At 40.6% G+C, this 20,632-nt stretch overlaps 1 protein-coding gene across 2 annotated transcripts; it reads left to right on the forward strand.

Annotated features, from left to right (window-relative positions):
• The first annotated feature begins 3,032 nt into the window (after positions 1-3,032).
• Positions 3,033-20,596, forward strand: LOC148673693 (occludin-like). 2 transcript variants are annotated; one of them, XM_088630452.1, is made up of 9 exons: positions 3,033-3,187; positions 6,088-6,208; positions 6,911-7,586; positions 8,003-8,176; positions 11,756-11,883; positions 15,192-15,389; positions 17,218-17,389; positions 18,442-18,483; positions 19,405-20,596. In XM_088630452.1, the coding sequence occupies exons 2-9, from the start codon at positions 6,156-6,158 to the stop codon at positions 19,501-19,503; spliced, it is 1,542 nt and encodes a 513-aa protein (XP_088486578.1). In that variant the 5' UTR covers positions 3,033-3,187; positions 6,088-6,155; the 3' UTR covers positions 19,504-20,596. The 2 variants fall into 2 exon arrangements, with proteins under 2 accessions (XP_088486578.1, XP_088486579.1); XM_088630453.1 differs by having other exon boundaries at positions 3,050-3,182.
• Positions 20,597-20,632: the final 36 nt, after the last annotated feature.

Here is a 20,632-nt window from a genome sequence, read left to right on the forward strand (position 1 = left end):
TCCAGTGTGTCCAAAGATTTGGCAGCCAGAATCCTGACCAGGTCTAGTGCAAGTGATCCCATTACTCCTATCCTGGAGTCCTTGCACTGGCTTCCTGTCAAGTTTCATGTCGACTTCAAAATCCCCATGCTCACCTATAAGGTGTCAAATCCCACACTTCTCCTCTCAAACGCCATGGCATTCCCAAACCCACTGTTTCACACACTCATTCCCACGGAAACCACCACATTCACACATGCATCCGATTCCACAGACTTTCACTCCTGAACCAATTATCCAACCACATCTCTCTCCCTTCAGTATTCAAGCTTCCCTCAGTTACCAACCCAAGCACACGATGGAGAAGCTTCCCTTAGAGTTCTCTACTGATTTTCACAGTTCCTGGACTAAACTCTTCCCTTATCAACTTCACTACTTGGATACTGCTTCTCGGATTCCTTGCCCTCGTTTGGATTTCCCTGGTAACCTGACTCATTGCTACTTCTCCCGACCTAGCCTCTGGAATCCATGCCTCGGATTAAGTTCTAGTGCTACTCTGCATTCCGCAGAGTTCACGGCATCGCACGGGATCCTCCTACTCAACCTATCAGTTCCTGACATAAGGCTTGGCATGGCTTGACACCTCAGTACCTGTCTGAGCTATTATCGCCCTACTCCTCACCTCACAACCTTCGCTCTTCTAATTGTGGTCTCCTACGTGTCCCCCAAGCCCATCTACACACTGAGTGACAGGGTCTTCTCCTGTTATGCCCCAAAGCTCTGGAACTCTTTCCCCAGGGATATCAGAGAGTCACCTTCTCTAAACTCCTCAAAACCCTTCTTTTTTGGAAGAGCCTTTACTTAACTGGTTCTGTTCTTCACCCCTCTGCTCCTGCTGTACTCAGTACCTCCATCTACTGTCTCCTCTCATTGTGTATTCTCAGTGTGTACTGTATATGTTATATTTTGTTCATTTTTGTTTTTATTGTTCTATAAAGTGCTTTGAGAACCCACTTTTAAAGGCGCTATATACAATAAAGCCACATGTCGAAAAGCGAAAATACGAATACGAAAAGCCACATGTCCTTATCTATCTTAAGAATTATTTCTATGTCCTCAGCACCATTTTCTCCACAACACATGTACTGAATCTAGGATTCTGCTATCCATGCTTTGTTTTTACTCAGCTGGCCGCAGAGTGGCATTGGGTCCTATATTTAAATCAATTATGGGTGAGATTCTCTGATGTACAGGTGTGAAAAATTAATAACTGATGGTTTTTTTTAAGCTTTTAGCCAAATATCATTTTTAATAATGCCACTATTTTTTTCTTACAAAATTGCGTAAACAACTTGTCAGTAAATTTATTATCAAAACCCTTCATGAAATTATTTGACTATCTTATTACGATGGATTGCAAACCACACAGACTGGAACAATGGTGTTACTGTACATTTCTACTGCCTTTAAGTTCTCCAGATGCAAATACATGCTGATTTGTTGTCCCATTTAACTGTCACGGTAGTCATGTCCTGTTTTGCAGTTATCAAATGCATTCTTTGCTGTGAAGCTCAGCTAGTCTATGTTGCTTCAGCGGCATATTGTTCGGATGCAGAGCGAGGGAGGAGTTGATACTGTATAGAATAATACCACACAAATACCCCAGGGCAACTTTCCACACTGTCAAGCTGGATCATTGGTAAGTCGTGTTGGTGGACCAGCAGATGTACAATCGTTGTTCATTTGAGACATTAAGACAAGATCCTGACTTTTGGTCCTTAAAGACCCTCTGGTCCTGTTCACAAAAGGGGGGCCTGCCTTATAAGAGTTCAGTATAAACACCTCTGTTTTGGAATTGGATCAGATCAGTTGGATTTCATTTAATAAATTATTCTGAATTGTAATTCCATTTATTTATGTTAACTGCTTTATTAGATACAATTACAATCCAAATACATATTTGGAGATGCTGGTGGATGCTGCACATTGGTGGTGGTAGAGGGGAGTCCCCATTACCTGTAAAGCGCTTTGAGTGGAGTGTCCAGAAAAGCGCTATGTAAGTGAAAACAATTATTATTATTATATCTATTTTATCTACATTTTTGGAACCCTAAAACGTTTTCCGGAAAGAAGAAGTTACGAGAATTAAGAACAGGAAAATGATTTGATATAATTTTTCCACCTGTAAAATCTTGTATTGTTCAAATATCGTCTGCAAGAGATGCTGCTTTACTCTCATAATCTTTGTTGTTTGGACAAGACGGGTGACTTTTTTTTTATCTTAATTGGACCAATACATGAGCAATCCACGCTCTCGATTATAGCACGGTAAAAGACGAGCATTCCCTTCCAACTTCACTCTTAATCTTCGCAAAAATACAAACTCTCAATTTGAGTAGTCCAGCTCAGGTTGCTGTAAGATCACAATCAGAGGTTCCCAGTTTTGCTGGTTAAAACTTTTTCTGCAGTTGTCAGCAAGAGAGTAGTTTCTGTCTCGTGATGTGACAACGGGAAGAAAGACGTTCATGAAAGTTTACTTCACCACTACAGCAACCAAACGACTGCGCATCGAAGGGAGTGTTTCGAATAAACATTCAGATCAAATGTATTAAAACCTACGTAGTGACGAGCATGTTTCTCATGTATGAAAATATGTTAACAGGAATGTGACAAGTGGACGGCTGCCATCTTGAAAATCTGACACGATTGTTTCTATCGATTTCACATTATAGAGTTAAAATGCCTAGGGCTCCCGGTACTAGTACAGATTACGGTTTCGTTGCTTTTATCGTTTTCTCTATTCTAAACCAGCACAGTTATTCAGCTGTGTAATTGAGGAGTGTTAATTAGAGGTACTGAATCCTGCAATTACAGGTAGTCTAAAAAAATATCTCCGACAAAAACACTCCACCTACGCGCACAGAAAGTTAACCTGCCAGTATCTACCAGGGGAACCGGTTGGTGTGCTTTGTTATGAATCCAGGTTTGGTCTACGGCGGGGTGGAAATCAAGCCTGACATCACCAATGAGGAACAAGTAAAGGTTTATTTGATGCTGAACAGAGAACCGTTTCGGGATCACCAATGACGTTGCAGACAGGAGCAGCACCAGTCCTGTGAGTCTCTGAGAGCAAGGTGTGTCCTGCGCCAGTATTGGCATACGGGTTTTAGCAGACACAAGGCAGGTGTGGAAATACTGAAGAGGTTTGGTATGTTTATTGCTTATATATTGTTACGAGTATACGTACAACACGTATTTTATACTTATATTTTGTCTTGTTTAGTAGGTTAACATCAGAGAAGTACATCTGCGGGTGTTTTTTTGTTGTTGTTTCTATTGCCGGTGGCGTTTTCTCCACGTTGTTGTAATATTTTCTTCATGTTCTTTACCTAGTAAGGTTGATTTTTCAATTGAGATAAGAGAAGAAAAATGTTCCGTTTTTAAAAACAGGTCAAAATACTGCAGCGAATTATTTTTTTTAAATTGTAAAGTCGCCTTGCCGTAGACGATTATAATTTAACTCGGTAAAATGGTCGTTTTCCTGCACCAGGAAGGCACCTGAAAATGCTGGTTGTGTTCTGAGAGAATGTAAACATGATTTTCCTCGTTTCAGAAACGATGTTTCAGGTTTATTTCAAACGTACACCTGAAAACGTTGCGCAATGGACGAATTTCTGTTTTAGTTTCTTTGCACAGGTGTTTTGTCTTCAGGTATGATAGAGACTGGGCGGGTTTTAATAAACTAACGTCATCGTATTAATCTTAATAAAACTGCCTGCTCTTGTTCTGTTCAAACCTGGTTAATCTGAATGGTGTTTTGTATGGCGAACCGAACATATACAGTATTTTAAAAATGGGTAGGTTTCACAAACTTAATGTCCATACGGGGTTATTCACGTTGCCTCTCCTCATTTTTAATTGAGCTTTTGAACTACATATTAAAGAATAAAACGGCTTCTCATTATAAACTGGAGCAGATATGAAATAACCTGTTTCTGAGGTTTGTTACCTGATTTATTCGGTTTTTGTTCAGTGATTGTAAAATGTCGAAAACTTTATTTAAGCTATTTGTTGACACGAGTTGCCTATAATTACGCCAGAGAAATTTGCCAGTTCTTAATATTATTTGCGAGATCTCATTCCTAAAGAAGAATATTCTAATAAGCTTGTAGTGTCAAAACAACTGATCAAATATGACTAATCGAAATTAAAACTGACGGTAGAAAAACCACATGTTCGAAACTACCGAATTTCCAGTTGGACAACTTATAGCTTATTTGATATTAATTGCGTTTCTTAGATCTCTCCCAGTTCAAAGTGTACATTTTTAGTAATTGGAGATCCGCATACCCTTTTAACGCCCTTTCCTTTAGTGAATTGCGTTACAAACGTTTATTTGTGTTATCTTATGGAGGGCTGTTTTATGTTGAGCAGTAATTCATATTTTTATCGCCTAGAGAGCATTCTCAGATCCTGATTAGCTTTATGAAGATTTTACTTTTAGTTTTCGGGTTTTGCAACATAACCCAGATACAACCACACCTTTTCATCCTTCGCGCTCGGTATTCACAAAAAACACAGTGTTTAGATATGATGATCATGCGTTAGCTGTTATTAAAAAAAAATATATATATATATTTTCCCGTTTCAGATTGTTAAATAAATAAATGTTTAGTTTCTGTACACCAATTCAAACACTAAGAAGAGTAAATGTCTGACGCATAATTTCTGGTACAAACCTTAATACGTTACTGTGTGTCTGTTCCTCATAGATGTGTTAAAAATTGTATATTTAACTTTGCTTTCATTATATGAAATATCAAATTCCTACTTCTGTAGAATTATTTTAAAACATAAACACTGTGGAATGTTAAAATGTCCACATTAAGGATTTTGGTTATATGGACAGTGGTAATAGTTTTGTGTTCATGGAAAAGTAGGAGAACATTGTTTAGTCAGTGGAAAAATGCAATATACTGTGGTTTGAAAATTCAAAGACTATATTAATGCAGAAATGTTAAAATATTTTGGAATGTGTTTTTAGAGGTCAGCTGTAAGCTATGTATTACACCTAAAGAAGGCTCCACAGCTGAAACATTGTGTTTTCTTTCTTCTCTTTTCAGCATGGAATAAACCTATTACTTGCAGCTGTGTTTTATTCATATTTATTATTCATGGAATAAACCTATTCCTTTGCAGCTATAGATTACTACTTTTCTGCTGAAATAAAACTTGAGTGCTAGTAAATGACTAATACATACCTTTTTATATATCAGGGAAACTTGGCACATATATGTGTGCTGAATTTCACCTTGGGATTGCACAATCTCTTACATAAATGTATTAATTCAGTAGGTGAACTAATATCTTACTCCTGTGCTGTGTACTGGGTTCGACAGTGTGTCATCCACCCAGATGGGTCCTGTAATTCAGTAATGGATAAAGTGTCCCTACTGTACTGTCTTTAAGTCACTTTTGACTTCACAAATAATAAGGATGAAAAGCACAATACAATGGCAGACAATTCCTATTACTGATGATAGTAACCTCACGGGTAACTCACAAAAGTACCTAGCTAACGTTTATATAGACGTTATCCATTGAATTGCTAGTGTGTTACTCATAAAGGATTAAGACATGGTTTATAGGGGTTTATAAAAGTGTTACTTTATTTTTATGTGCTGGCAAAAGCCTGATCATCAGAATTTGCAAAGTATGCAATTGTCTTTTGCGTTCTAAAATATCAATCAATCAATTCAGAAAAAAGTATTGTTTGTTTTTTTTCAGCCATTAGGGTTTGGAAATTCACCTGTTGGGCTGTCCTTGCTGAGAATTTACTGACACGGCAGCTTTATTTTTCAAACTTGAGAATTTGGGGGGAATTTGCAGGGTAGCTCTGCCCTTCTTCAAATGAGTTTTTGAATTTGTTCTAAAGCACAAAGTTGTGATGGACAGTCTACGTTGTACTGGTGAACGTTGCAACGTTGCTGGCGCACTCTGGTACGCTGAAACATCTGCCACAGTGGTCCTTGTCACTCTTGTAAATGACTTCAGCATCTGTAGATGGTCTCTCTGTATCCCTTAGCTGTCTTTGTTCTGGCTTTGCAGAAGTTACAGGACTGCACCCCTGACGAAACCAGACAGCAGCTACAGGAGGATCTGGCCTGGACCCGACCATGTCTTCAAAACCGAACGGGAGCCCCCCTCCCTACCACCCTGGCAGTGGCTAGTACGTGTGTTTTCCAGTTCCTCAAGCAGCCCCACCCCATCACTCGCAGAAGTCATATTTAAAGCCTGACAGTCATTTCTGATCAGTTTGCATTGTTGGAACATGAATATTCATGTCTTCCAATCACACCTCTCTAAAACAGTGCCATAGGAAAAATGTGGTGTTGTATGTATCCCTTTCTGTGTGTCTGTGTCTCATGGAGAGCAAGCTGGGGTATATGAAAAGACAAATTCCTAATGCAAGAAATTGTATATGGCCAATGAAGTGATCTTATCTTAAGTACAGTACGGTTCTTCATTCTTCACGCCAATAAAAGATCCCCTGGTGCTTTTCAGAAAAATGGGGTTGTTAATCCCAGTGTCTTGAGTAAATTACTGGCCCCTCAATAAGGGGAAACTCTTGGAAAGTGGAAATGTGTGAATGGAAGGAATCATATTTGCTATTATTCTTAATGTACCGGCAATCAATGATTTTGACCTTAATTACCTGGAATTACAATGTATAGTTTTTTTGTTTCTAGAGATAGACTTTTGTGTGTCTTTATTCGGGATCTTTTTACATTTTACCCAAGTAACACAAGGGACGTCTGTGACTTTGTCCATTTTGACCTCGGCAGGTGTTCACGGGCCTGTAGTTTTGTTTCGGAAACGTAGGTGATCGCTGCTCCACACGCTGTTGTTTTTTTTTTTTCTCCCGTTCCAGCCCTCACAGCATGTATTCGCAGCCAATGGATGTCTACGGCAGCCGCGTGATGTCCCAGCCCGCGTACTCCTACTACCCGGACGACGAGTTCCTGCACTTCTACAAGTGGAACTCCCCCCCGGGCGTCATCAAGATCATGGCCATCATCATCATCATCCTCTGCGTCGGCATCTTCGCTTGCGTGGCCTCCACGCTGGCCTGGGACACGGACATGGGCCTCTCGGGCTTCAGCGGGATTGGAGGCTCGTATGGGTCCGGGACCGGGTACAGCGGATTCGGTGGTTACGGCGGCTACGGCTCTGGTGCGTCTTACGGTTACGGGAACCTCGGAGGAAACTACATCGACCCCAGGACGTGCAAGGGATTCATCATTACGATGGCGGCCATGTGCTTCGTGACGATGCTGGTGATCTTCATCTTGGTCGTCTCCAGGCAGAGCGTCTCCAGGTCCAGGAAGTTTTACCTGGCCGTGATCATCGTCGCCGCCATCTTGTGCGTCTTGATGTTCATCGCCACCATCGTCTACCTGGTGGGGGTGAACCCTGCCGCGCAGACCTCTGGTTCCATTTACTACAACCAGGTCATAGCGCTCTGCTCCCAGTACCAGAACCCAGTTCCCTCTGGGGTCTTCATTAACCAGTACCTTTACCATTACTGCGTCGTCGAGCCGCAGGAGGTTAGTGACACTCTCGTTTCACTCTGTGTGTGGGCTTCAGCCAGACAGTTGTCTTTTTGTGTGAAGCTGAAGTGTCTAAACTTGCAACAAAGGTCGTTTTTAGAACAGAATTGAATTCCTTTTCAGGCCAAGTTTCTGTTGCTTTCTCGGTTGTCATCCCCATTCACTGTGAAGTGTTAAAGCAAAAGTTAGTTAAGCTATTATCTTTTGCGGCTATCAAAATCTGAAGCATATATTACTCTTTTTTTCTGTACCGTTTTAGTGTGATCTATTTTTTTTTTGCTGAAGGTGTAAAATGGGTTTGTGAATTGTTAGCATTGAAACACTTCATGTCATCAACTTCACATGGATGCATTAAGTTAGACATTTTAGGTTGAGCTCAGGATTCTCAAACCCTTCTTTTTATATCTTTTCAGGCTATTGCCATTGTGTTTGGCTTCCTTGTAGCTGTCGCGTTGGTCGTTATCCTCGCCTTCGCTGTTATAACGAGAAATAAAATCAATCGCTATGGAAAAGAGAGCATCTTGTGGAACAAATTTAAAGTCGTCGACGAGGTTGAGGAGGAGGGCCCTGCCCATGTGGAAGAATGGGTAAGTTCCACCAATACAAAAAGCAAGTGAATTTTTTCTTACTGTTTGAAGACCACGGATTACTGTATTTTTTTTTTTTTAAAGATGTAGCTTCTAGCTGACAAAAACCACGGAATCTTATGTCTCTTAATCATTGTCTGGGTTTCACTTGCATCAGCTGTGGTTTCATATTTTTACTTTCAGCCAAATTCCTCTTAACGTTGTTATTAGTATGAAAGGTTCATGTGTTATTTTACACAAGTCTACAGGAGTGTTTCCCCGTCTTCTTTTAAACCCCCTGAATAACTATTGTCCCTCGTATTTTCATGCGTCAGGTTGGAGCGTATAAGGTAGTGATATATAACAAAGCTGCTTTTATTAACTTTTTTTTAATTTTGTAAAAATAAATTAATTGTATTCTTTGTTTCTATTGTTCCTAATAATCAAACTTCAGACGTGCTGTGCAGAGCAGTGCCAAGAAATCAAATTGTGCCTCAAAGATCTTAAGATCTAGTTTTCTATGTTTGGAGTTCACAATACATTCTGCTTTATTTAGGCAAATTCAGTACTCATACAAAAAACAGCTTTAAACGTGTTAGATGACATTTTAGGATATAAAGTTTTGAACATAAAATCTATTCAAATACCGTTACAGAGAATTTGAAGCTATTGGTTAAAATTAGTTTTGATTTGTTAATGGTCTCAAGGTATTGGGAGGGAGGGGGGAACTGCAAGTGGATTTAATTTATATTCTTACATTTCATTTGCAGAGTAATTGATTACCAAGCTATCAGGGTTTGATTTAGCTCCCCTTAATTTGGATTTTTTAGCTGAATCTCATTAAAGCTCTTAGCTTTTTAAATATTTTTTGGTTTCATATGCTTAACCACTGGTGTTGAAATGGTGTCCAGAAATTAAGGGTTCTGAACGGTGTCTGGTGGAGGATGCTGTGTATAGTGGATAGTTTCCGCTTATGTCAGGAGTACGTTTTATGCAGGTTTCTGGGTGTGTCTTGTAGAGGTAGTTTCAGCTGTGTTTCCTGAAAGCCTGGAGGTGACATCTTTGCAATGTTTCACCTATTCCAGACTGTTCTGTGGCGGAAGATCGCTGCCATGCTAATCAATTGATCCTTGAAAAAACAAGAGTTCAGAGTTTGATTTAGAAGTTAATAATAAAAATTCCAGTCTCAGGTAGATATTTATAGCCACCCATACTCTCTACAATTCAATGGCATCATTCTCAACATTTAAAACCTTTTCTGATGGGTGTGCAATATTCAAGTTTTTGTACGTTCACATTTTGTTTAATGGTAATACAGCTGTGATGTTAAGATTTGTATATATTTAAGCATTAAGAGAAAATAATGTTTTCCTGATTGCAGATTTTTTAACCCACTACCGTGATCATAACCTTGAAACTACAGATGATCTATTAGGTTTTTTCCTGCATTAATAAGACACTTGAATAAAGTCATCCTGGTGTGTACTGCCTTTTTTATCTTGGAACACGGTTCGGAAAATAAGCTGCACCCACCATTTTCTGTACTTTCCTATGTATTTGCAGTGCTAATTTGCGTTTATTATCACAGTGTTTTGGTAAATGGGTCCTTAGATTCGGGAGTCCTGTAAAATTGGGCTTAATGAAACCAGAGAGTTTCACAAATGCAGTTGCCTTTCTGTGGTCACGTCTTCTCTTTTATTTTTCCACGACCACCAGATACCTTTCCTTTTGAATATTAATACAGCATGCTGGCACTGGGATCTGGAGAGAGTTTGTCTGCTCTTTCAGGTTTCTTTTCCTAGCGGGTTTTACAGACATTTATATGTGCAAGATCATTCGATATCCCCTCTACCCTCTGCTTGTGTGGAGACGTCTACAGTGCATCCAGAGCTTCAGTAGGCTTTGAGCAAGTCTGGGGGGGAGGGTGTCTCCGTTCTGTTGTTTTTGTGTCAAGTGGCAGTGGCTTAACAGCCTTTAGGCTGTGATTCTATCTAGTTTCTGTTCTCGGGATGGAACCGCAAAAGTAGACGGACTGGTTTACTAACTGGATTGAAGGTTTGTGTGTTGACAGCAGACGTGCAGAGGGAAACCTGACCCCAGAAAGCACTGGCTTTTCGTGCTTGCTAAAAACCCAGGGCCAGCTGTTCAAGGTGGTATACCTGGATGTCATGGCAAGACAGTTTTAAAGCTGTTGGATGTTTTTGTACATTTTCCCCACTGTCTCTGGCAGACAGCGTTCCATATTTTGAACATTAATGGGGTAACCCCATAATGAAATACCTGGCAATCGAGAAGCTATTAAACATTGAAATGTGATTTGAACTCATCCCTTGAGACGATTGAAATGGAAATAACCAGAGTGTTAGATTAGCACTAACTTCATGCTGCGTGTTGTAATTGGGGTTTCGTATACATGGGGTTTTCGTCTTCACCTTGCATGTGTGACAGCCCAGAAGCAGCCTTGTGCAGACGTGCTTGTCAACACTTGATACTCCTTCCTCTAACCAACGGTAAATGAAAAAAAAGTGTCAGAAAATTAAATGCAAATTCATTTTTCACTTTATATAAATCAATCCATAGAGTTATGGATTGTAAAGCACTGCTAGCACAAAAGTGCATAAAGATGTTGAAGATAATGATTTATACCAAGGCCTCAATACCCGTTAAGTTTAATGATTTAAGGTTCCGGAATTCAGATCTTCTTCTGTGTTCTAACTGCATTGTGTATTGGAACCTGCATTATCTCTTGTGAAGATGGGTTTTTGCCATTGGCTCTGGTTATCACTTCCCAGAGCACTTGCAGTGAAACAAGACAAATAGAATGAAATGAGAGTTAAGGGCTGAATGGTCTCTCGTTGGTGAATATTCTAATATTCTGAATTTGGTTGGAAGAGCTTTTATACAAATATGGTGATTTTCAATAAAATGCCTTGTCAACCCCCTGGTGACATGCATGGCATTTTAATTAGGGCTTGATTTTGTTCTACAGTAGCAACTATGATCACATTTTCAACCAAATACAACTGCAGACCTAACAGGGGAACACTTTAGACACAGTGCATCGTTTCTGTTAAGTTTTAAGGTTACAGTGAATATCAGGATGGTTACAAATGAGAGGGGTCTGTCTGGCTTATGAAGCTTGGTTGGTAGTTAGATCTCATCCAGCAGTTTCTCGAATGAAGACAGGGTATCAGTTTGAACCACATGGTTGAACAGCTTGTTCCACACTCCCACAGCCCTTTGTGTAAAGAAGTGCTCCCTCTTCTGAGTTTTAAAGCATTTCCCTGTAGTTTCAATTTGTGCTTTTGTCTTTCACTGTTTATTCTGAAGAAATCCGCAGGAACCACCGGCCAGGACCCTTGAGGGTTTAGAATACTTGTTGTCTCATTGAAATCAAGACTGACAATATCACAGATATGTTATTGGATAGGGAGGGGACCGAAAACACACAAGCTGTGTTTTGTTATAGGATAATACTCTGGACCGTTCACTTCCTGTATCTAAAAAGCATTTCACTCCCTATACTTCTCCAGCCTCACCATCTCAAGATGGCAGGTACTTCTGTCCGGGAGATTGACTTGCCTTCTCTTGTCTGTGCAGGTCAAAAATGTGTCGGACTACCCAGATGGAGTTGTAGCGGACTACCCAGATAAGCTCCGTGGCTCCACCAGTGTGCTGGACAATGGCAGCTATGATGACAGTAAGCCTAACAAAGGCAACTACCCCATGTAAGTACGTTGTTGGACCTTGCTGGTGGAGGTGGTCTTAGCCTGATATTGGCTTTCAATGTTTTAACAGTAGACGCTAAAAATATATTGGTAACTGCTGCCTGTTGTGGCCATTTTGATATTTTGTTTCGCAATAATAAACTTGCTGGATTAATTCAGCAAGATTGCTGGATGCCTGTCTTTTGCGTTCTCCAACAAACGTCAGTCCTGAAGTGTGCATCTTGGTTGCCAGTTGACTTCAATACCACGTCGCTAGTTTTACATTATTTCAACACACGGGGTTCAGTGATATTTGTTTCAGGCATGCCACTGAAGTTTTCAGTTAAAGGGATCTGAAACAATTAAGCTGCTTGTCACACATTGAACCACTGTAGCTTAACATCTGATCGAAACCTCAACACTGTTATTAGGGATTTTTCATGTTTTTTTTTTTAATAATCTTTTTTTTTTTTTAGATCCAAAGATTCTGTTCTTAGTGAAAGGACATCAGTATGTCACAAGTGCTCCCCAAAGGAAATATAATTTTGTGTTCACACTTTAAAAATACGATTGCTGTGCCTGGTAGTGTGGGCTGTAATTAACCACTTTGCTTGAAATGGGCATGATTACCAAGGCTATGTCGTTCTTCCTGTATGAATAGCCAGGTCTGAGCTGGGCTGTGCAATATCAACCCTCTACCAGAAAAACTCGAGCTCAGCTGGGAAATATTAGCTTGTGGAGCTCCTTGATTTTTTTAGAAACCATCTTGGCATTGTTCTTTTTACAAGGTAAAAACAAAACTAGATATTCCTAATTACACCTCCGAAATTTCACTTCAAGAAAACTTCTCTATTTTAGAAAAAGTGCAGAGAAGAAAACAGATTGTTTATAGTATTTTAATAGGTTGCACTTTCTCACTGCTTGGCATTAGATGATTGTTGTAAAGTGACGTAAGACCACTTACACAGCTCTTGCTGGTTTGTGGAGTCACAGAAATCCCAGTGTCACCACCAGTACAAGTGGACACTTGCTGGCAGCCTTGTGGTTGGATGTTTTTGTGGTCTTGCTGTGTTCGTTCTGTTTTTATGCTCCCAGGAGCAGGTAAATGCCTGAATGGTGTCAGTATGTTCAGCAATGTCCCAATGCAATACACATTTGGAGTGTTTCATTAATACTTTATTGACATTTTCACATAAAATGCCATGCTGTTTGAGATCTCAATAGTCTTTTTTATATATGTAGCACCTCAGAGCTGTTATAAGAATAAGGATTCAGGGGGTTAAGTAGAATGGTGCTACTTTTATATATTATGACTTAGGACAACATTTAATTGCGAGGTTGAAGTATAAAACATCATAATGTAACAAAAATATCACTTATAACTACCTGGAAAGTGAAGTTTTTGGAGGAAACTCTCAGGAGCTCATTGTTTGGAAGGAGTCCAGTGGTTTATGCTGCTGTTTGCTAGTATAGGGAAGTGCTTGAGGGAGCAACTGAAGGGAGAGGTAAGGAGTGAAAACAGGTTGAGCATAAATATGTTCCTGCTATGCGAGATGTTAATTGTGATTATTCGGTTGGAGCCTTTCATCTTAAAGGATCCCAAAGCTCTTGACATGCAGGGACCCTCATCACCCACCACAGAAGCACAGCACCCACGTGGGTGACATCGTGCAGCTCTCTGAGAAATCTGAGAAAGTGGTGCAGCAGTTGAGTTAAGGAGGATCTTAAGGTAGCCCAAATGAGCAAGCCCAAAGCTGAATTTGACCAGGACGCCAGTGTTAACTCCTGTTTTTATGTGTCGCACCCTGGGATCCTCAGTGTAATTAAGCAGTCTGGGCTTTGGTTTCTGTCTCATGTGAAGAACAGCACCTCCTTACAGCGCAGTGTCTCTGCACACTGTATTGGTGCTTTTGTTTTGGAAATTCCAGTTCAGAGAGTAGAGCACCACCTACTGGTCTACAGCACCTCCCGCAGAAGCAAGTGCTGTTGATTTGCCTTGGAGATCTCCAGTCCCAGTGCTCCCCAGGCCCAGTGATGCTCAGCTTCTGACATTTGACGAGATCAGACCACACAGCAGCAATGTCGCCGATGCTAACAGAACTCTGATCCAGAGATTCTGAGAGTGTTTGCAAGTGATGAGCTATACTCTCAGTTGTTAAAGGCAAGGTCACTGACAGCAGCAAAAGTGATCATTATGTGATCCTGCACCTTCTGAGCAGTCCTTACCGCATTGCCACAAGCATATGATGTGCTGATGTATCTTATTGCAGTGGAGGAGGAGGACTCCACCCCTGTTTTCTTACACTGCAGTTTCATAGTCTACTCTAATTGACTGTTTGGTGAGACTGCCCTTGTGGTTTCTGTCGGCTGTGTTTTGTAGGTAGGGCCAGGCATATTTGTTTTTCTTAAAAGTGCCTGGTCGTTAAAGATTAAATTTCCAGCAAGGAAAGCTTTTTTTCTTCTTAATAGAGGGGAAAAATGCACAAAACTTTAAACGGCTGCATAGAAAAGGAAAGGACAATTTCTATATGCCATAAACATTATCATGTTTCTCCACCCTGTTCCAGCTTGGTGTTAATTCTGTGAAGAGCCTCTGCAGTATCTGGATACATATACCTGCGAGAATGTTTCCCAATACCGATTTAAGGCATATTCATGTTTAGTTTTTGTCATGCAAACGTGGCCGTAAGCTGTACCACTTAGCCTGACAAGGCAGGGGCAGTCAGCAAAAATGAGTCAGTGTTGTAATTCAGACTTGTATCTTAAAATAGCATGACCTGGAATGTTTGGAATTCCTGCTTGTACAGACAAGAAAGAAATGGATTTGTTTTGAACAGTTTCTTTGAGCTGAATGTTGTCTGGTGTTAAATGGATTAGTACTGGTTCATAAAAATGCAAAGATTACCTTATGTGTCTCATACATGCTCAAAGTGCAGGTAATTCCTTGGGGAAAGCAGCAGGAATTTCTGGCTCATACATTTACCTTCTAGAAAAAGCTTTTGAATTCACTAATTACATTCTCTGTGTCAAAAATTCAGAACTTAAACCATGCTATTTTCTCTTATGCTGAATTCATGGACAAACAGATTACATGCAAAAACCTAAACTTTACATAACCACCTTGTAGCCTGATCTCACCAGGATCAGGCTACAGGGTGTAAAGCACTCTGGGATAGTTTGAGGTGAAAAGCATGTATATAAGGACATTTACTACCCTGTTTTCAGCCTCATTTATTGCATCTGCAGTAAAGCATGTGGTATGACTTCTTGCAGGAGCGCCATCAGTGAGAATGTTATTTTCTGCTGTGTTCCTCACTTGCCAATCGCAGGGAGCCGGAGCTAACTGTGCCCCTGCAGAGCCGGCCTTACCCGCCCCACAGCAGCAGCTCGGAGATGACGGATTCGACCAAGAAGCCCCCCAGGAAGAGGCGCCCAGGCCGGCCGCGGCGCACGGAGGGGCAGGACTACGACACCGACTACACGACGGGCGCAGAATCTGCCGATGAGCTGGACGATGAGTGGGAAAGGTGAACGAGCCTTTTCACCTTCAGTTAGACAAGACAAATAGAGTGCTTCTAGCTTTCTGCGGACATCAGTTTAATATGCTCTAGCTGTTCAAAGTATTAGGAATTCAGGAGAATAAACTCTCTCAAGTTCAAGTTTATTTGTCATTCCAGCCATATAGAAGTATACAGAGAGGAGCGAGATATCGTTCTCCAGGTCTATGGTGCGAATACAGACAAGACACTGACAAGACAATGCTGTAGACAATGTAAACAGACATTTCTGACAGGTTACAGGGGACATAAAGTGCAATGTGCACAGTGCAATTTACTTTACAGGATTGTGCAAAGAATACATCAGACAGTATGACTGACATTAGGCAAAAAAGAACTAGGTTTCCAGATTTGGAGTAGGTGCAGTAGGTACCAGGGTGTTGAGGAGCCTGACAGCCTGTGGGGAAAAAGCTGTTACAGAGTCTGGGGGAGCTGGCCTGTACACCACGATACCTTTTACCAGCCGGTAGGAGGGCAAAGAGGTTGCAGGAGGGGTGGGAGGGATTGTCCACAATACTGGAGGCTTTGTGTGTGCAGCGTGTGTGGTCGATGTCCTGAATGGACAGAAAGGGGGCTCCAATGAAGTTTCTCTGGGGCAGGAAAGCTGTGGTTACCCTGCAGTGTGGGAGATATTTCCATTGGCTCATCTGACCAGAGCAACTGTGAGGCTTTAAATCCAAGTGAAGAAGCCATCTGGTCTCACTCACTTATTTCACTGCCTCACATTCTGGCAAAATGATGGAAAGGGGCTACCCTGCAAGTATTTCAACACCTTGTAGAAAACATCCCACATCCTATTCTGTCTCTGCTTGCTGCCTAGAGAGACCTAGCAAGTTATTTAGGAATAACCGGTAACAAAATACCGGTGTCCCAGGCACATTCTGTTGATGAGGTTTAGTAAAAGTTCATTTCAGGCTGTGTTATTTTTTTTTTCTTTGCCCCCATGATCCTCAGCTCCTGAAAATCCCATCTCCATGGTGCCAGTTGGGCCCCATTTCACCTGAGATATACACTTGTACCTCTTTTCACGAATGTTCTTTTAATGAAAATTCAATATTGCCAAGCAAGCGAAGTGTTACCCGCATTTCGAACAGTGAAAGCCAGCTTTGAAACTACGAAAAAAGCGCTATGAAATTAAATTCTGAAACCTCCACCCATCGTAGAGTGTGAAGAGGAAGGCATCGTACAACTCGTCACATTCCGCTAACTACTATGGGTGAGAGCTAGCAAGAGAATATGGAGTGGCAGGAGAGATCTGTGGTACAGTTCACCATGTCTTATTTCATGTTGTTCACTGTTGTGTTCCTCTTACTTTTCATGTAAGCAATTTTGTGGTTTAAACTTTATCGTGGACCTTTGTGAAAATTGTGAGTGTGTGTTTAATTGCACAAAACACAAATACGTAGGGATGATTAGATGCGTCTAACTAGGTAAGCAATTTTTTTTTATTTCTAAAAACACAAACCACAGTATGAATGTTAGTCATTATACTTTCTTTTGTCATCTATTGGTGGAAAAAAATAAAAGTAGGCATTTCTGGGATCTGGTACAGATGGTAGTTTTTCCTCAGAGGAAATAATGAAAATAGGTTTTTCTTTTTAAGAATTTTAACTGTCCAGAAGTGTTTCTGGGAACGGATTGCGTTCGTAAAAAGAGATACGGGTGTACCAGGAGCCAAAACAGATCATTTCCTTTAGAAAAAGAATGAAATGAATACGACTTCTTAGACCTCAGGAAGGGTGGTTCCTAAAGTAGTAAATCCCCCGGGCTTGATCCGAATCCCATCCTTGTGCTGCAGCGAGTTCCCGCCCATCGCCAGTGAACAGGACAGGCAGGATTACAAGCGGGAGTTTGACAGGGACCATCTGGAGTACAAGAAGCTGCAGGCCGAGATGGACCAGACCAACAAGAAGCTGTCGGAGTTGGACAGAGAGCTGGATGAGCTGGAAGAAGGCAGCCCACAGTACCTGGTACGTCCAGTCTTGCTGAACCTCTGGCGAGCTGCTCCATCGTTTCACCCTGAAAGAAATGCCCTGGTTTTTACTTGTAAGGGCATTTGTGCTGAACTGGTGGTGTGGTGGGGTAACTGCACAGCAGGGTCTGCATGTGCTGACTGGTACAGAAGGAAAAGGGCATTAAGAGCACAGTGTTTAGTCTTCACTTTAAGGTATCTGAAGGTGTCCAAGGTGTTTTTTAGATGTCAAAATAATTGGTGTGTCACTACGTAGAGCTGCAGTTCACACTTTACTGGGAGGGTTTAAAAATGATGAGGGAGAGTTAATGGATGCCTTTCCAGCATATTAGTTTTGGAATTATTCCAATCATCCCATCAGGTGAAAGTAACACTTCGGTCTGGCCAGCAGGGTGTTGTAAGAAACCAAGTGAGTTTAAATTAGCAGCACAACAGAACAGGCGCACAAGACGAATCTAGCTAGTGAGTACTTGCTGCCAGCCCAAGTACCCACTACCCCACATCTGCACCTCAACCTGGTCTTGTTTGTATATTGTAACAAACGCTCCAGGTTCTGTGTCAGCAGCGGGGAGAATGACCGGCTTTGTTACAGTAAGGGAGTGATAATCACAGGCAGACAGGACACGGGGGAGGGTTTCATGTTATTTTAGCTGATTACTGTAAGTTTGTGGTTACTGCTTTTTATTTTAGTGATTTAAATGAACTTAAAGCCCATGCATTTAGTTTAGTGAGTTAATTATCTGGAAAGATGACGTGTTGTTTTTGGCAGCTACACAGTGTTTCCATTTCAGATGAGCTCTACACTACCTAACCGAATGCCTCGCTCACGGCAAAGCTCGAAAACACAATTGTTCTAGACGTGGAGAAGTTGATTGAAGGGTGGCCCATAAACCCTGCTGGACTGGTGGCTCTTCAGGATGAGGGCTGGCCACTCCGGCTCTAGTGAAGGGGCTTGGTGTCCCCCTCGTCAGCGTGGTCACAAAATGATGCTACACCTAGGTTTTCACTGACCGCCCTTTTAATTTTTGATTCTTTCACTTATTTTAACAGGATGCCGTTGACGAATACCACAGACTGAAGGATATAAAGAAGGTGGGTTCATGTATAAGTGTATGCAGGTTCCATGTGAGTTCTTCTAGTCGTGTAAGGCAGAGGTTCCCAGTGCTGGTCCTGGAGGCTCACACACCTGCTGGTTCTCTTTCCAGCTCAGCTCGGTTGTCTAAACTCAACTAACGGTTTGGCTTGATTGGAATATTTTTGGAAGTCTTTGTCTGCTCAAGTTTGGGATTTTACTTATGAAATGCAACGATTAAGTGGTTTCTTATTTCAGTTTGAGAGGATAAGATTAAAAATATGTAATTTTCCTGTTGGTGCCTGTGAAGACAATTCTTTGGGAGTAAGATATAATGGAAGCTTGGGAATAGTGTGTTTTTAAGCTTTTGGAGCACCAATATATACCATATCATTTCCATATTTAAATAAAAAGAGTCTGCAAAAATGGCAGGTACATGATGAGCTAAGGCATGTTTAAATTATATAAATTGGAAAAAACAATTATCCCAAGAGGAAAATAAAGAAGTAATGGTGAACATTCCTGCTTAAGACTGCTAAACAAAACAGTTGTGCAGAAACTGAGGTTTGTGAGTGTCATAAGGCATTGTGGAGGGCTGCATGGCTTTTAAAACTGTCCCCCACAACTCTTGGGTTCTGGATTTGGTTCTTGACTGGGTATCTAGTAGTCTACATGTTCTCCTCGCATTTGGATGGGTTCCTTTGGGGTGCTTTGATTTTTTTTTTCTTGGAAGTTGTTCCTCTTGGTATGTATATACTGTTTATCCGTGGGATATAGGATATTGACTTGATCTCTTTCAGGCCGATGTGGGGATGGTGCCAGGAAACTGATGGAATAAAAAGAAGCTATTCCTGATCGTTGTAAATTGAAGGAGAATATTTCTCTGCTTTTTTTTAGTTGACCGAAAGCGATTAATTGCATTTTTCTTTTCAATTTTGCAGTCTTCCGACTTCCAGAAGAAAAAGCAGCGCTGTAAATATCTGAAAGGGAAACTGTCCCACATCAAAAAGATGGTCAGCGACTATGATCGGCAAGCGTGAGCGAGCAAGCCACAGTGCCAACCGGACCCTGCCCACTCGTCAGTGCTAAGAAACGGGAGGAGGAGATTGAGGGGGGCAGTTTTCTAGGCTATCTTGTTTGAATGGAAGGCCTTTGGTATTGATTGATGATGTGTTCCTTTTTCTTGTTTTTTTTTTTAACCCTAAGGACTAGAAGAAAGTTTCCTGGAAGTGATCTGAAAGATTAGTCTTCTAATTTTTAAACTATGACACTGGGCAAGATAGTTTTGATATTTAACTTTTTCTCATGTCTAAGGGAAACCTTTTACTGCATGATTTAGCCTTTTGACATAAGATTGAGCAGACACATAGACTAACAGTGCTTCCACAACTTTATCCTTTTTTTTTATTTCTGTAAAATACGTAGTTGTACACTAAATAACTCTTCTAGTTGGGCATGCTAAAATATTTTTGAATTGGGTATTTTGATTGGCTCGGAATGGGCATCTTCCAGTTCAGTTTTATATTTTATTACAGTTATGTTTGGAAGCCTTCAATCTTCAATTTTTTTTTAATTTCCTGCCATTAAAAGCACGCCTTACGCTGAGAAAAGGATGTGCAAACCATTTCCCCCCGTTTAATATTTTGGATACACATGGATGTTTTCGACTCAGGAAAAACATTTTCTGCTCTGAAAACAAATTCTTAGACTGTACAAGTAAAATGTGTTACTAAATAGATATTTTAACATGCTTTCTAAGTGAAAATGCTATATATGCTGTGACAGTCTTTTTAATCCAGTGAATATTTTGTAAATATAGTTTTGATATGTTGGATATACCAATCTGCTGAAATGTGTATATTTCTTTAGCTTTTTTAACATTCTGTATTTTATCTGTTGATGTGAATAATGCTTGATGTTGTGTCTTTCTTAATATGGTTCTTGGCCTTTCATTAAACCACTGCAAAACACCATTACAAAGCAGCATTTTATACTGCTTAAGAAATGAGATTAATTACTTTGTTGGACCTGATTAGACTTACTTTTGTTTTATTAGTGATCATAGATTAAGTAAACTAGGTTGAAATATTTTTATTTTGGATAAATAGACAATAAAGTACTTTAAGACAAAAACCTGAATGTCATTAATTTATGGTAAATGTTTGTATT

The sequence above is a fragment of the Lepisosteus platostomus genome, chromosome 4 (genome assembly GCF_059453375.1).
Source record: "Lepisosteus platostomus isolate fLepPlt1 chromosome 4, fLepPlt1.hap1, whole genome shotgun sequence".
NCBI lineage: Eukaryota > Metazoa > Chordata > Actinopteri > Semionotiformes > Lepisosteidae > Lepisosteus > Lepisosteus platostomus.

Excerpts from the sequence above, each read along its gene's own strand:
- LOC148673693 (XM_088630452.1), top strand. The coding sequence starts at position 6,156 with ATGTCTTCAAAACCGAACGGGAGCCCCCCTCCCTACCACCCTGGCAGT. Across the intron at positions 8,177-11,755 it reads CTGCCCATGTGGAAGAATGG|GTCAAAAATGTGTCGGACTA; the intron begins GTAAGTTCCACC and ends TTGTCTGTGCAG. Across the intron at positions 15,390-17,217 it reads CTGGACGATGAGTGGGAAAG|CGAGTTCCCGCCCATCGCCA; the intron begins GTGAACGAGCCT and ends CTTGTGCTGCAG.